The 17,648-nt window shown below is 42.3% G+C and overlaps 1 protein-coding gene across 1 annotated transcript in view; it reads left to right on the top strand.

Annotated features, from left to right (window-relative positions):
• The first annotated feature begins 475 nt into the window (after positions 1-475).
• Positions 476-17,648, top strand: part of Swap70 (switching B cell complex subunit SWAP70) — a 66,506-nt gene continuing 49,333 nt past the window's right edge. The window contains exon 1 of the mRNA XM_090348163.1: positions 476-623. Coding sequence (XP_090204289.1) covers positions 525-623 — 99 coding nt within the window. The 5' untranslated portion in view covers positions 476-524. The remainder of the gene's footprint in view (positions 624-17,648) is intronic.

The raw sequence follows: 17,648 nt of genomic DNA, 5'->3' as shown, positions 1-17,648 counted from the left end.
CCTGCACATTTGCAGAATGAACAACCTGACCTCCCTCAGAGGTGCTTCCTTGTCTCCCCAGTTGGGGCCTGAGCTAGCTTTTGAGGTTCTGTCCTGGGACACTGGGGAACCTTGTGTGGCTTCCTAAAAACAATGACTTCATCCCTGGGCAGACCAGGACTTCCTTTTTCACTGAGGGGGCTCCCTACAGCCTCTCGGTGTTCTTTCTTGGATGGGGGAGGCATTTCCTTGGGGGGTTTTTAGGAGCCTTGAAAATGGCCAAGTGGGAATCAAGTAGAGGGACTCTCGGAAGAGTTCACCGTCCCAGACTGGGTAGAAGGCGGGGTGTGCTCCGGGGTGTTTGCGACCTGACCTGGGGAGCCCTAGAGGGCGGGGCCTGCTGGAATGGGCGGGGACGAGGGCGGGGCTTCCTCGGTCAGGTGACCTGCGGCGGGCGGCGTCAGTCCCGGAGCTGCTCAGGCGCGGCGGGGTCGTCGGTGCGGACCCGGCGGGCTGAGGCGGTAGTGGGTATCCGGGCCACGGCCATGGGGAGCTTGAAGGATGAGCTGCTTAAGGCCATCTGGCACGCTTTCACCGCGCTCGACCTCGACCGCAGCGGGAAGGTGTCCAAGTCTCAGCTCAAGGTGGGCGCCCTGCGGCCCGGCCCCTCACGAGCCCTGCGGGAACTCTCCCAGCTGGTTCCCGGGGTGGAAGCCGGAGCGGCCGAGGTGGCGACTGCGGGCGGGAATGCGGCCCGGCGGCCTGCGCTGGGCCAGGAGTGCCGGGACCTGGGCCGGGAGGGCAGGACCGGGATTCTGTGCGTTTTGCTTCCTCTGGCCTCGGGCCGCGCGCGCGGATCCTGTGAACCGGGAGAGGCTGGGGTGGCGTCCGTGAGGGGCGAGGCTGCTTCCCTGTTGGCACCAGGGCCCGGGAAAGTTTGGGATTCCGAGAGGGTGGGTGGCCGCCTTACACCGCCATCCCAGAGTTCCCCGCCCTCCCCCGGGGGACGGGGGAAGGGTCGTCCAGAGTCAAGGGGCAAGGCCTCTGCAGCCTGCACACCCAGCTCCGGGCAGTCTGCCGAGCCGCCCAGCGTCCCCGGGGCACAGCTGAGTGAAGAGAGATTTCCCCCCTACCCCCCCCCCCCCCAGTCCGGTCCCCAACCTGTTCCTCCTTTGGGCGGTGAGGGGGCTTTCCGATTTCTGAAGACCTGCGCCATGGGTGGGTCCTAAGGTCTGGAACTAGTGGAGTCGGAGTGCTGTGTCCCCTTGTCCCCTTTCCCCGCAAGGAACACTGAGACCCTCCCTGTAAAGGCTGACACACCTTCATTAAGTGAGGGGCACTTGAAAACAGAATGGCCTCAAGCAAGGGAAGTGGCGCTCGGCCAGGAGAAATTGGCAGCTTCGTCAAGGTATAAAATGTAGAAACAGACAAGAAGAGCCATTCGCAGGCGTTGTCAGATATACACATTTTTGATCGGAATGCCTGGTTTTCTTAGCCTCTTCTGGGAATACATTTCTGAAGATTGGGTTTGCCTTGGAATATTTTGTGCAATAATCAGGAAGTTCTTTCGAGTAGTGGCTTTTCTGCCGTTAAGACTTAGTACCCTCCTTTTTGCTTGCCTCTTGGTTTTCTCATATATATAATCATAGTTTTGAAGAACCCATGGAAATTATCCACATTTTGCTTATTTTACTTAAAAAAGTGACTTGGGGTACAGTTCTATGAGCTTTTCCCATGTGTAGAGTTGTATAACTATTATGACAAAAAGGGTTCATCATTTCCCTCACCCAACACTCCTGGTGATGAGGCCCGTTCCTATCCCCAAACAGCTGGTTTCAGATGTATTGTTATTAGCTGGACTAATATTTCTACAAGGATATAATGTGTTCATATGTCATGTAACTGTTTAAATTGGGCTTATTTTGCTTAGCAAAATGCCTTCCTTGGAGATTCAGCCAGCTTTTTATTCCTGAATGATATTCCATTTTATGGCTGTCATAGTTTATCCTTTTGTATTTTTTCCCCCAGTTTTTGGTGATTATGAATAGAGCTGTATTTTATTTAATTAGTTTTTGTTCTCAGACCAGGACTCAACTTAGCAACTGAGTTTTCACATTTTGGCTAGCACTCTGCCAGGCCACCAGTTTCCAGTTCCTAGAGCTACATTTTTGTTTTCAATGTGTGTGTGTTTGTGTTGTGTATGTGTGTGTGTTGATTAATGGGGCTTGAACTCAGGGTGGTAAGCTCTTGTTTAGCTTTTTTTTTTTCCCCTGGCTAAATCATGGGAATCAGATGAAATCCAGCAAGTGATGCTGGTATCCAAATGGGATCGTGGATTGTATGTATCATTGCGAATATCCTGAGTGTAATACTGCATCTTGTAAAATCTATCATCACTGGAGGGAACTGAGTAAAGTGCTCAGGGATCTCAGGGTCAGAAGCTGTTCTTAGCTATTTTGTTTAAGGCAAGTGCTCTGTCACTTGAGCCACACTCTTACTTTTGGCTTTTTGCTGATTAATTGGAGATAAGAGTCTTTCAGATTTGTCTGGCTGAGCTGCTGTTTAACTGGGATCCTCAGAAATCTCAGCCTTTTAAGTGGCTAAGATTACTAGTGTGAGCCACTGGCACCTAGCTTTTCACCATTTTCATTTTTACTATTACTTTATTTAAAGTGGTTTTTGGGTAGATAGTATATAACTGGGTCTTGTTTTTTTTTTGTTTTGCTTTTGTTTTTGTTTTGGTCTTGTCTTTTTTTGGTACTGGAGATCCAACCTAGGATGCTTCACTTACTAGGCAATTGTTTTGTCATTGAACTCCATCCCAGCCCCTGGGTCTTGTTTCTAAATCATTCTAACAACCTGCCTTTTAATTGTTTTTTTTTTTTTTTTTTTTTTTTTTTTTTTTTTTTGCCAGTCCTGGGCTTGAGCTCAGGGCCTGAGTACTGTCCTTGGACTTTCTCAAGGCTAGAGCTCTACCACTTGAGCCTCAGCACCACTTCCGGCTTTTTTCTATGTATGTGGTACCGAGGAATCGAACCCGGGTCTTCATGCATGCTAGGCAAGCACTTTAACCACTAGGCCAAACTCCTGGCCCCTTCTTTTTTTTTTTTTTTTTGTAGATCATTTACATTTAATGCAATATTGTTATGATTGGATATAGTTTAAGTTTCTACATTAGTAGAATGTATAGTAGTTATCTCTATTATTTGGTTTGTTTTTCTTTTCCTTCCTTATTTATTTGAATTTATTTTATTGTTCTAATACCGAATTTTGACCACATTTCTTTTTAAAATTTTATTAACACTGAGTTTTTTACATCATATTTCAGATGTCAAGTTTAACAAATAAGTATTCAAGAATGGGATCTCTCTATGCAATCATTGGCACATTCTTTGCTCTAATTTCATCCACTTCCTGGCGAATGCCATTATTTTATCTTGTCTGTTGGCTATGTAGAATTTCATTGTGCGTGTGTGTGTGTGTGTGTGTGTGTGTGTGTGTGTGTGTGTGTGTATACCACATTTTTTGTATCCATTCATCTGTAGTGGGGCATCTGGGTTGGTTTGGTTATTGTGAATAGTGCAGTGATGACGATGGCTGTGCAGGTGTCCTTATCATATCATGGGTTATGATGCTCAAGGTAGATGCCCAGGAGTAGTGTGGCTGGGTGGTAGGGAAGGTCTATTTTTAGTTTTTTGAGAAACCTCCAAACTGCCTTTCAGAGCGGTTGTACTACTTTACATTCCCACAGCAGTGTAGAAGGGTTCCTCTTTCTCTACACCCTGCCAGCATTTGTTGTTGTCTGAGTTCAGAATATTGGCCATTCTGATTGGGGTAAGGTGGTATCTTAGGGTTGTTTTTATTTGCATTTCCTTTATGTGACCATATTTCTTTGTATAGTTTTCCCACTCCCATCTCTGCCTTTAAGTTATATAGTTCTGTTTTTACATACTGCATATTGAATATAATGATTATTTGCTTACTTTTCTTCCCTCCATTCATGTTCTGCTCACTGCCTAAACATGTTTCTGCTTCCTTGTATTCATTTTACTGAACAGTTCATTAATTACTTAGAGGAGTTGCACCATTGGGACTCCTCCTCTAAGAATACCATTTTTTTTTTTTTTTTTGCCAGTCCTGGGCTTGAGCTCAGGGCCTGAGCCATATCCTTGGACTTTCTCAAAGCTAGAGCTCTACCACTTGAGCCTCAGCACCACTTCCAGCTTTTTTTATGTATGTGGTACTGAGGAATTGAACCTGGGTCTTCATGCATGCTAGACAAGCATTCTACCACTAGGCCAAACTCCCGGCCCCAGAATACCATTCTTTAGTTAGTTTGTATATGTGTGCAAAAATTCTTTATGTGTTATCATGTATGTTTGTATTTTATTTTTATTTTGTCAGTTATGAGGCTTGAACTCAGGGCCTAGGCATTGTTCCTGAGCTTCTTTTGCTCAAAGTTAGTAGCATTCTACCACTGAGCCATAGCTCTACTTCTGGCATTTTTGATGATTAATTGGAGATAAGAGTCTCATGGACATTTCTGCCTGGGCTGGTTTTGTCTTTTTTGCAAATACTGGGCTTGATCTCAAAGCAAAAAAAAAAAAAAGGTTTTTTATCTGAACATTGTTAGAAACTTACTTTTACTGTATTTTAACTTCTGTAAGTCAAACATAGATGTCCTGGTGAACAAATAACAATTTTTTTTTCTTTCCAGTCCTGAGCTTGAGCTCAGGGCCTGAGCTCAAATCCTTGGACTTTCTCAAGGCTAGAGCTCTACCACTTGAGCCTCAGTACCACTTCTGGCTTTTTCTTTGTATGTGGTTCCGAGGAATAGAACCCAGGTCTTCGTGCATGCTAGGCAAGCACTCTACCACTAGGCCAAACTCCCGGCCCCACAAACACCATTTTGTGAGCTTTAATAATTAGAAAAAGACATCTACTACCTAGTGGTTGTGCATTTAAGCCCAGCATTTTCCACATCTTCTCATGCAATAGAACTTCATCGAATTGCTTATTTTATTATTTTTAAGATATAATTTTATTGCTATTTTGAAAGTATTCAGAAGGGTTATTCTTCCATGAGCACATTCCTTTTTGGACAATGTCACTCCCTTCCCTCCCTTCCCTCCTTCCCTCCCTCCCTCCCTCCCTTCCTTCCTTCCTTCTTTCCTTCTCTCCCAGTTTCCCTCTGCTGTCCCTGCCCACAAATTATATAGTCCATTTTCTAACTAGTATTTACTGAGTACCATGACTACATTTATTCATCTTTCCTCTTCCCCCCCTCTCTTTTGCCAGTACTGAGGCTTGAACTCAGGGCCTGAGCTCTGTCCTTGTGCTTTCTCAAGGCCAGTGGTCTACCACTTGAGCCACAGTGCCATTTCTGGCTTTTTCTATGTATGTGGTACTGAGGAATCAAACCCAGGTCTTCGTACAGGCCAGGTAAGCATTCTACCACTAGGAGAAACTCCTGGCCTCTCTTTACTGTTATTAAGGAATTATTATTAAGGGGATACAATTCCATAAGTCAGATAATCAGTGCAATACTTCTTGGACAGTGTCACCTTTATTTCCCCTATTTTCCTCCTCCTGTCCCTACCCACAAGATGCATAGTTCATTTTTATTTTATTTTATTTTTTTTGGGGGGGGGGATCTACAAACTTGCCTTCCAGAATGGTTGTACTAGTTTACATTTCCACCAACAAAGTAATAGGGTTCCTTCTCTCTACCCTGCCATTCCTGCTAGCATTTGTTATTGTTCATATTCTTTTTTTGCTGTCCTGAGACTTGAACTCAGGGCCTGGGCGCTGTCCCTGAGCTCTTCAGCTTAAGGCTCTTGCTCTATCACTTAAGCCACAGTGCCACTTCCAGTTTTCTGGTAGTTAATTGGAGATAAGAGTCTTATGGACTTTTGTGCCCAGAATTGGCTTTGAATTGTGATCTTCAGGTCTCAGCCACCTGATTACAGGTGTGAGCCACCATGCCTGGCTCCCTGTTCATATTCTTGATGATGGTCAGTCTTACTGAGGTGAGATGGAATCTTGATGTTGTTTTGATTTGTGTTTCCTTTATGGCCAGGGATGTTGAGCATTTCTTCATGTGCTTATTGAGCATTCTTACTTCTGAGAAGTCTGTTTAGTCCTTTGCTCATTTATTCATTGGATTATTGATTTTTGGAGGATTTAGTTTCTTGAGCTTCTTGTATCTTCTGTATATTAGACCCTTGTCCCATGGTGGGGGATTCTTGAGAGCAGATTTAGCATGAAGTATAAAAAAAATCTTAGTTTATAACCTTCAACTACAGATGCTGTTAGCACTTCTGTGCAATTTTATTTTATCTCTGCCATGTGTGCATAAGATATGTGCACAAGAGATTCTGGTTTTTAGTTATGTTCATTTTGCCAGTGTTTGTAGGACTGAAAATATTTAAAAATTTCTACTTATATTTCTTCTTTTTGGTGTTTGACTCTGAAGATTGTTTCATTGTCTTGGAGAAAATTTTGCCTCATTTGTTAATTAATTTGTTCAATAACTTCTTGTATTTTTACTGTGTGTAATGTGCCAGCCCTGCTCTTGAATTCAGGGTCTGAGCACTGTCCTTGGGCTTTCTCAAGGCTACCACTTTAGCCCCAGCACCATTTCTGGATTTTTTTTTTTCCCCTATGTATCTGGTACTGAGGAATGAAACGTGGGTCTTGGTGCATGCTAGGCAAAGACTCCACCACTAGGCCAGACTCCCTGGCCTGTGCCATACTAATTAAAAAAAAAAAAGTTTAAAGGATGTTGTTGTTGTTTTTTGGCTATAGGGGTATTCTGAAATATTTTTCACATGAAGAAATTACCTTTGCAACTTTTGATGTGGAGAATGGATGCAATCACTAAATGTAGTAGACACTCCATGAATTGGACATTGCCTAGTGCCAAGTGTGATATGCTAGTGAAACATGAAAAAAAGAAATAAATATCAGCTGGTCACCAGTGGCTTATGCCTATAATCTTAGCTACTCAGGAAGATGAGATCAGAGGATCATGGTTTGAAGCCATTCTGAGAAGGAAAGATTGTGAGACTTATTTCCAGTTAACTGCCAGAAAATTGAAAGTGGCTCTATGGCTCAAAGTGGGAGAGTGCTAGCTTTGAGCAAAAGAGCTCAGGGACAGAGCCCAGGCTCTTGAGTTTAAGCCCCACGACCAACCAAAAAAGCAAAACAAAACAAACAAAAAAGCAAATATCAATCTTTGCCTTTTATTAATTAATTTTATTTTTTTGCCAGTCCTGGGGCTTGAACTCATGGTCTGAGCACTGTCCTTGGGTTTTTTTCTTAAGGCCAACCCTCTACCATTTGAGCCACAGCACTATTTTCAGCTTTCCTATGTATGTAGTACTGAAGAATGGAACCCTGGTCTTCGTGAATGCCTGGCAAGCACTCTAGAAGTAGGCCAAACTCCTGGCCCCCAGTCTTTGCCTTTAAGTAATTTAAATTTTGTCACTACATTTTTCCCCCCTACCAGTTCTGGGGCTTAAATTCAGGGTCAGGGCATTGTCCCTGAGCTTCTTTTTGTTCAAGGCTAGTTCTCTACTTTGAGCCACAGCACCAGTTCTGGCTTTTTCTGTTTATGTGGTACTGAGGAATGGAACCCAGGGCTTCATGCATGCTAGGCAAGAACTCTACCATAAGCCACATTCCTAGCCCTTAGTTTGAATTTTAATTAAAAAATTTTTTTCTTTTTCTTTTTCTGCCAATCCTGCGGCTTGAACTCAGGGCACTGCCCTTGGGCTTTTTCTTCAAGTGTAGAGCTCTACCACTTGAGCCATAGCACCACTTATGGCTTTTCTAAGTATGTGATACTAAGGAATTTGATCTTCATGCATGCTAGGCAAGTACTCTACCATTAGGCCAAATTCCCAGCACCTTAGTTTAATTTTTTTTTTTTTTGCTAGTCCTGGGCTTGATCTGAGGACCTGAGCACTGTCTTTGTCCTTTCTCAAGGCTAGAGCTCTACCACTTGAGTCTCAGCACTACTTCCGGCTTTTTTCTATTTATGTGGTAACGAGGAATTGAATCCTGGTCTTTGTGCATGCTAGGCCAAACTCCCGGCCCCCTTAGTTTAAATTTTGATGAGCAAAAATCAAGATACTAAATCATTAGAGACCTTCCCCCCATATGATAAATTGTATAAATGCTATTCAGACTATTGTTCTGTTTTAGGGCTGAAGATGTAGCCCAGTGATATACTACTTGCCTAGTATGCTTCTGTTTGATTCCCAATACCAACAGAAAAAGAAAGAAAGAGAACAAACTAAACCCAAAAGCAAAAAAAAAAAAGTGTGTATGTGTGGTGGTGGTGGGGGGAAGGGTAAATGGACAAGTGTCCTATGGTTCTGGGAAGTGGTGCTGTGGCTCAAGTGGTAGAGTGGTAGAGTGGTAGCCTTGAGTTGAAGAGCTCTGGACAGTGCCCAGAATTCAAGCCCCATGACTGACAAAAAAAAAAAAAAAAGAATATATTCCTACTACCTGACAAATCTACCTGACAAATGTAACTGTAACCCCTCCTCTATACATTACCCTGACAATAAAATACAACAAAAATTATGTCTAAAGTTTGATGATAAAAATAAATACAGAAATACGATCAGATAGAAGATTCTGCGTGTGACAGAGGTATAGAAGTGTGAGATTTTAGAGAAAGAAGTGGTTATACCTGACTGGTGGGATTACTTCATATGAAAACTTCTTTGAAATGAACTTTGAAGGAAGCTTAGAGATGATTATGGGGGAATGAGGGAGGATTAAGTCTATTTTATTAATTCATTCTTTGAATGGGTATTTATTGACTGAGATCTGGGAACCAATTATCACAAGATGTCTTTAAGAACTTAATTAGGCACTTATGGTGGCATCTATATAACTTATTTTGATTGTTGTTTCTGTGTGTGCTTGTGATAAAGCTACAGAAATAGACTGGGGTTAATGCACAGGAAGTTTTGAATGCCAGGCTAGTTAGGTAGATAATGGATCATCTGAAGGGTGAGTACTATGATCAGAATAGCACTTTAGAAAGTTGGGAAGCTGGGTGCGGTGGCTCATGCCTGTAATCCTAGTTACTCAGGAGGCTGAGATTTGAGGATCATGGTTCAAAGCCCTAGCACTAAAGTCCGTGAGACTCTTATTTCCAATTAATAACTAGAAAAGGAAGTGATGCTGAGGCTCCAGGGGAAGGGTGGTAGCCTTTAGCTGAAGAACTCAGGACAATGCCCAGGCCCAGATTTCAACACCATGACCACCACCAACAACAAAAAAGAAGTTTGTTGGGAGATAGTGTGTGAGCTGGCTGGAGCAACTCAAACAGCCTGGATAAGAAAGTCTCTAGACTCTTATCTTCAGAAGTGGAGCTGTGGGTCAAGTGTTGGTTGAGTGCTGACCTTGAGCAAAAAAAAGCTTAGGGAAAGCATCTAGGTTCTGTGCCTCAGGACAGGCACAGAAAAAAAAAAAACCCAACAATTTATATTTAATATATTTTATTAACAAATAACATTTTTGGATAGTATAAAAGTTTACTATCTGAATAAAGTTTGAAACTTTAAAGAAAAGCTTGGAATTATAAAAAATGATTGATGTTGAAAAGATTTTTAATTAATCAAAATAAAAACTACAGAATAAAGATTATTAAAAACCACCTGTAAATAGATGTCCCTTAGAAACATTAGGCACAGTTTCCTTGTTAAAACAACTAGGTCACTTAAGGTTAGTAGTCCTCCATTTTTTAAAGGACTAATCAAATAAGGAAGGGGAGCCACTTCTTCATTCCTCTTTACTATACTCTTTTTTGTTTTGGTTGAATTCAGGGTCTGGGTGCTTTTCTGAGATATTTTACTCAAGGCAAGTGCTCTACTACTTTGAGCCATAGCTCCATTGCTGGTTTTTAGGTGATTAATTGGAGATAGGAGCCCCATGGACTTTCCTGCCCAGGGGGGCTTTAAACAGGATCCTCACCTCTCAGCTTCCTGAGTAGCTAAGATTACAAGTGTGAGCCATTGGAGCTGAGCTACCATACTGTTTATTTATGTCTGCCTTTCAAATTCTGTGTGATCTTCGCTTTTCTTGATGTGGGTCTTTGCTGTAAGGGACCTCCATGTCTTTGGTTCTAGTTGAAACATTTGTGGCTCCTTTCCTGAATTACAGCTGTATTGTCCTTTTTGTTGTTGGTTGTGGGGCCTATGTGCTGTCCCTGAGCACCTTTTGCTCAAGGCTAGTACTCTTATCATTTGAGACATAGTGCTTTCTGTTTTTTCTGTGATTAACTGGAGATAAGAGTCTGATGGACTTTTCCTGCTTGGACTGGCTTTGAACTACAATCCTCAGATCTTAGCCACCTGAGTAGCTAGGATTATAGGCATGAGCCACTGGTGCCTGGCTCTATAATTTATTTATTCATTAAAATTTTAATTTCTCTGCCAGTCCTGGGGCTTGAACTCAGGGCCTGAGCACTGTCCTTGGACTTTTCTCAAAGATAGAGCTCTACTACTTGAGCCATAGCATCACTTCCAGCTTTTTTCTATATGTGATACAAAGGAATCGAACTCAGGTCTTCGTGCATACTAGGTAAGCACTCTACTACTAGGCCATTTCCAGGCCCCTTTATTTATTTATTTACAAAGTTTTTCTCTGATTATTGATGTTTGTGGTTGGTTTTTTTTTTTTTTTGGTCTATTGTTATAGTTTTGTTTGTTTGGGTTTTAACTTTTTTGTTTGTTTGTTTATTCTTTTTTGGTATTGGGGCATCTAACCCAGGACATTAACACTTGCTAGGCAAGCGCTTTGCCACTGACCTGCATCCCAGCCCTATAGTTGTAGTTTTTAAATGAGAGGGATTTGTGAATGGGCTTCATAAGAGACTTTACAGATGTGTCATCCAAAACAGACATTAATACTTTAGTCCTCGTATTAGTTTTACAGAAATCATAATGGAAATAGGGCAAAATATTGGAAGTAGAGGCAATGATTACATTTTCTTCTAATATTTAAAAATATTTCCATATTATTTGTCATCTCATTGGTCTTGCTGAAAGAGTAAATCTCCCATTTTACTTGTAAAATAAATGTAATTCCAAGAAGATATAAAAAGGTTATTTAAATAACTTTATTCTAAAAAGGAACTACTTGAATTTTTCATATATACACATGTTGTAGAGCAACTGTATACTTAAAAGGAACTTTAGCCAGGTGCAGTGAGTCGTAAGTGACTCATGCTTGTGATCCTAGCTACTCAGGAGGCTGAGATCAGAGGATCATGATTCAAAGCCAGCCGAGACACTAAAATCTGTGAGACTCTTATCTCCAATTAACCACTAGAAAACCAGAGTGGGGCTGTGGCTCAAGGGGTAGGACAGTAGCCTCGAGCTGAAGAGCTCAGGGACAACACCTAAGCCCAGAGTTCAAGCCCCATGACTGACCAAAAAAAAAGGGAACTATATGTAGTTATATAGTTAATGTATGTGTGTGGTATAATGTTCATAGGAAAAGGACATTCAAGAGGGCATTTTCAAAACACTTAACTTATACTAGTTTCTAGCCATGGAGAGTGACCATTATTTCTAGTTTCTTATGTTCCTTCCAGAGATCACAGTGTACCTTAAAATTGCCACTCTTATTTAGAAAGTGTTTTCTTCTTAAATATAGTAAACCCTAGTGATATTTTTGTAACATCTATTTTAAGTTTACTTAGCAATTATGGTTGCACTATGAATTATATGCCAGTGCCTAGAATTTCTTTAAATAAGCTTTTTGGCTCTGCATTTTTATCCTGTTTTAGAAACAGCTTTAAACAAGCTTTTTTTTTTTTTTTGGCCAGTTCTGAAGCATGAATTCAGGATCTGGGCACTGTCCTTGGGCTTTCTCAAGGCCAACACTACCATGTGAGCCACAGCACCATTTCTGGCCTTTTCTGTTTATGTGGTACTAGGGAATTGAACCCAGGGCTTTGTGCATGTTAGGCAAGCACTCTACCCCTAGGCCAAAGTCCCAGACCTAAACTTTTTTTTTTTTTTTTTGTGGGTCATGGAGCTTGAACTCTGGGCCTGGGTGTTGTCCCTGAGTTCTTCAGCTCAAGACTCCTGCCCTACCCCTGAGCCAAGCCCCTCTTCCTATTTTCTAGTGATTATTTGGAGATGCGTCTCACAGTCTTTAGTGCCCAGGCTGGCTTTGAACCATGATCCTTAGATCTCAGCCTCCTGAGTAGCTAGGATTACAGGCATGAGCTACCTTGTCCAGCGACAATCTTTTTTTTTTTGCCAGTTATGGGTTTGGGCTCAAGGCATGAGCACTGGTCTTGGGTTTTTCCTCAGGGCTAGAGCTCTAGCACTTGACCCATAGCACCACTTCTGGCTTTTTTCTATGTATGTGGTACAAGGAATTGAACCTGGATCTTCATGCATGCTAGGCAAGCACTCTACCACTAGGCCAAACTCCCCGCCACAACAAATTTTTTAATTGTCCCTTTCTGAAGTAAAAAGAGCTTACAACTCTAGTGAGTATCAAATTGAACCCAAATTTTAGAAGAACAGTGTGGGGTAGTTTGAGTCTATTTTCTTAATGATACATTTTCAATAAAATGTTTCTTACTCTTCACCTTGCAATTGGTATCCATATCTTGTGAAAATATTTTATATTCTGTTCCCATGTAGACATTAAACCTCAAAAATGTTAGCTTTGGTAATTACAAAAGTAATTGAGCTGGCCCAGTAGTCAACTGTAAAGGAAGCAATTTGCCGTAAAAACCTATTGTGTGAAACACAATATACAAAGGTGTAGTTAATTCTCATGAACTTCACATAAAATATTCCATTCCCAATCTCTGGTGTTATGTTTCTGTTAACCCCTGTGGTAAAAGGTGTTTCTGTTGAGGAACAAAAAGTCTAACTTAAAAAATAGAATTAAGCTGGGCACTGGTAGATCAAGTCTGTAATCCTTGTGTTTTAGGAGATTGAGATTTGCCTGGCAGGAAAGTCTGTAAGACTCTTATGTCTAATTAACTACCCCCATCCCACACTCCCCCCCCCCCCCCCCCCCCCCCCCCCCCCGCCAAATAAAACAATAAAAAACAACAAAACAAAGCAACAAAGTAGAAGTGGAGTTCTGGCTCAAGTGGTAGCATGCTAGCCTTGAAGACTCATGTACACACACACACAATGGAAGTCAGGAGATCAGAATCATGTATGAGTCTATTAAAATCTCTGTAAATCAACTATGGTGGTGGTGTATGCCTTAGTACTAGCACTGAGGGCTAAGACAGGAGGATCCAAAATTCTAGACCAGTCTTGGATACACAGTGAGATCCTGTCTCAAAACAAAACAGCCAGACCAAGCCTGTTGGTGCAAACCTATAACCTATAATTCTAGTTACTTGGGAGTCAAAAATGAGTTGTGGCAGGGGCGGTGTTAAACGTGTGTGTATGTGTATAATATTGTAGTTTGAGGCCAGTGGGCATAACGTTTTTGAGACTGTCTTAATTAGTGGCTGGGCACGATGGTATATGCATATCATGGGGAAGGCTGAGTGGAAGGAACACAGTTCAGGCTGGTTCAGGCCAGGTATAAAACAAGCCAGGCACAGTGACTCAAATCTGCAATCCTAGCTTCTTGGGAGATGCACAATCTGGGAGCACACTTTGAGGCTACCTCAGGCCTAAAAATTTTGGAGACTTCATCTAATCAGTGGCTTGTCGTTCCAAGCTACAGGAGAATCACAATAACTATGCATATGGCATGTCCCAGGGACAGGATTATATAGTCCAGGCCAGTCTGGTATAAAGTGAGAAGCTATTTTGAAAGTATGCAACACAAAAAAAGAATGGTGGAGTGAGTCAAGTTGTGGAGCACCTGCTTAGCAAGTATGAGACCCCTAGTTCAAACCCCTACAACAAACAAGCAAGCAAACGAACATGAAAAGGACTGGCAGTTGATAAATTTCCCAAAATGACTTGTTAAAAGTGACTCAATTAGAATAGAATCCAGTGATGTACATATAGTTGAGGTGCATGTATTCCATGGACAGCATCACAACAGATGCTGCTGCTGCTTCTGCTTCTTTTTTTTTAAAGTCCTGGGCTTTGTCCAGGTACAGTGGCTCATGCCTATAATACTAGCTACTCAGGAGGCTGAGATCTGAGGATCACAGTTCAAAGCCAGCCCGGGTACTAAAGTCTTTGAGACTCATCTCCAAATAATCACTAGAAAATCTGAAGTGGGGCTTGGCTTAAGGGGTAGGGCACTAGCCTCCAGCTGAAGAACTCAGGGACAGCACCCAGGCCTAGGGGTAGGGCGGTAGCCTTGAGCTGAAGAGCTCAGGGACAGCTCCCAGGACAGTTCAAGCCCTATAACCCACAAAAACAAAACCAAAAACCAAAAATCATCCTTTGCCAGTACTAGTAGCTCATTCTTAAAATCTTAGCTACTCAGGATGCTGAGATCTGCGGATTGTGGTTCAGAGCTAGCTTGGGTCTTACAATTTGAACTAAGGGCCTGGTCACTGTCCTTGAGCTTTCTCAAGCCTAGTGTTCTACCCCTAGAGCCACAGCACCACTTCTGATTTTTGGTGGTTAATTGGGGATAAGAGTCTCACAGATTTTTGTACCTGGGCTGATTTTGAACAGTGATCCTCAGATCTTGGCCTCCTTGAGTAGCTAGGATTATAGACATGAGCCTTCAGGTTTATTTATTTATTTTTTTAATGTATGTGATATCAAGGAGTTGAGCCCAGGGCTTTGTGCATGCTAGGCAAGCACTCTACTGCTAGGCCATACTCCTCTTGCACAACAGGTGCTTTTGAGTTAGATCCTTGACTTTATCTCTCTGTATGCATTTTACTCCTATGAAATTCTTTCTTAGCTCCATGCTAGTCACTATGAATGATACAGAAGAAAAAATAGGTGGTGTCCCCCTTCACTGAGCTGCAGTTAGGTATTTGAAATCCTACAAACATGTAAAATATAATACAAATTAAATGCTAAATAGGGCTGGGTGCTAGTTGCTCACATCTCTAATCCTAGCTACTTAGGAGGCTGAGATCTGCGGATCATGGTTCAAAGCCCAAGCAAAAAAGTCCAGAAGAGTTTTTATTTTCAATTAACCACCAAAAAGCTGAAAGTGGAGCTGTGGCTCAAGTGATAGTTAGCTTTGAGCTTTTTAGCTCAAGGATAATGCCTAGGCCCTGAGTTGAATTCCCAGAATGGCAGGAGGCGAGAGGGGGGAGAGGGGGTTAGGAGCTGAATAGATGTTTACTGGGCGGTGTGGGTGGGTGAAGGCTTCCAATTAATTACAAAAATCCTGAAGTAGGCTGGGAATGTTGTTTAGTGGTAGAGTGTTTGTCTAGCATACATGAAGCTATACATAGAATCCATACATGGGTTCTATTCCTAAGTACCACATAAACAGAAAAAGCCAGAAATGGCTCTGTAGCTCTAGTGGTGGAGTGTTATCCTTGAGCAAAATAAGCCCAGGGACAGTGCCCAGGCATGACTGAATTAAGCCCCAGGACTGGCAAAAAAAAAAAAAAAAAAAAAAGTCTGAAATAGAGATATGGCTCAAGTGATGAGTACCAGCCTTGAATGCAAAAAGCCAAGCAAGTTCAACCTCTAGTATCTCCCTCTACCAACCTTGTCCAAACAAAACAAAATAAAACAAAAAAACCTTCCTGGACTTCCTGAAGGATGTGACTAGGTAGAAGGGAACTATTTCTACGACTAATCATCACTGTGGGCCAGACAGACAGGAGACTGCAGTGTTAATAATCACTTTATAATTTAAGCCGAATCCCAGACCCTTACCTTTTTATCTGTGAAGTATAGAAATATTGTAGGATATTTTAAAGGATTGTTGTCATTAAAACATTAGTTTTTCCTCCTCCTCCTCCTCTTCCTCCTTCTTTTTGATACTGGGGATTAAACCTAGGACTTTGCATTTGCTAGGGAAATGCTTTGCCACTGAGCTACACCACAACCCCTCCCTCCTTTTTTTTTTTTTGTCAGTCCTGGGCCTTGAACTCAGGGCCTGGGCACTGTCCTTGGTCTTTCTCAAGGCTGGAGCTCTACCATTTGAGCCACAGCACCATTTCTGGCTTTTTTCTATGTATGTGGTACCGAGGAATTGAACCTGGGTCTTTGTGCATACTAGGCAAGCACTCTGCCAGTAGGCTAAACTCCTGCCCCCCTCCATTTTTATATTAAGAGAATGATTTGGGGGTCAATAGGAGGGAAAATACTAAAGTTTGATTCAACACTGAAGATTGTGCTTGCTATTCAGGTGCTTACAGTTTGAACCAGGCCACCAGCCCTAAAGATTTTATTTTGTATCCATCCTGGGGCTTGAACTCAGGGCCTGGGTGCTAGCTCTGAGCTTTTGTGCTTAAATCTAGTGCCTTGCAACTTCAGCCACAATTCTACTTCTGGCTTTGTGCTGATTAATTGTAGATAAGAGTTTCTTTCTTGCCTGGGCTGACTTCAGATCTCAGCCTGCTGAGTAGCTAGGATTATAGGCATGACCCACTGGGGCTCAGCAGAAATGTACAGTCATATGGGAGAGAGACTCCTATGTGGTAGTGTAACAGTGTACAGAGTGCTTGGGAACACAGAGTGGGAGGAGATTGTCTTGGGTTTAGGTGGTGAAAGAAACAGAAAGAAGTAGCATTTATGCTAGGTAGAAATGGAACATGGAGCTAAGGATAGGGTTTTCCTCAAAATCCCAGCATATAGGCTTTACTTGTAGTTTGGGGAGTATGCGTGTTTGATTCTAATTTGTACTATTGATACAGAGGAATGGGAAGAAATAAGGCTGGAAAGTGAACTGGTTTTTTGAGTGACATATACATGGAGCTCAGGTTTTTTTCTTGGCTTCTTGGTAAAAGCATCTAGGATGGTCTTGATTGTTCTACTGCCAAGATGGGGCAGTATTAATGATGACTTTCAGATTTTGGAGGTTGAGTAGAATAAAGGTGATTTGTTGTGGGGGGGCACTCCTGGGGCTGGAACTCAGGACCTGGGCACTGCCCTTGCGCTTTTTCTAGGTAGGCTAGCACTCTACCACCTGAGCCACAGCGCCACTTCCAGCTTTTCTTTTCTATGTATGTACTACCGAGGAATCGAGCCCAGGGTTTTGTGTTTGCTAGGCAAGCACTCTACCACTAAGCCATGCTCCTGGCCCCTAACAATGATTTAAGAGAAAGCAGTCAAGGATAGACTGATACGAACAGGAAGAAAAGGTGTTGTGAGGAAGAGAGAAATGACTCCTTGGGAAAAGAGGCTGAACTTTGGGTACACAATGATCTTAAGGCAGGACATAGCAGTGGTAGGAAGTTACTCATTCTGGTTTATTGTTAGGAAGAATTTTCTGGAAATTTGCCATTAGCTTGAAGTTTTTTTCTTTTCTTTTTTTTTTTTTTACCAGTCCTGGGCTTGAGCTCAGGGCCCAAGCACTGTCCTTGGACTTTCTCAAGGCTAGAGTTCTACCACTTGAGCCTCAGCAGTACTTCTAGCTTTTTTCTATGTATGTGGTTACAGAGGAATCGAACCTGGGTCTTCATGCATGCTAGGCAAGCACTCTATCACTAGGCCAAACTCTCGGCCCAACCTAGCTTGAAGTTTTATCAATCAGTCAGAAATTTTCATGCTTTAAAA

Source organism: Megascapheus bottae, chromosome 16 (genome assembly GCF_031878675.1).
Source record: "Megascapheus bottae isolate mThoBot1 chromosome 16, mThoBot2.hap1, whole genome shotgun sequence".
Lineage (NCBI taxonomy): Eukaryota > Metazoa > Chordata > Mammalia > Rodentia > Geomyidae > Megascapheus > Megascapheus bottae.
Note: the sequence above shows the minus strand (reverse complement) of the source record. Positions and strands in the feature narration are given on the sequence as shown.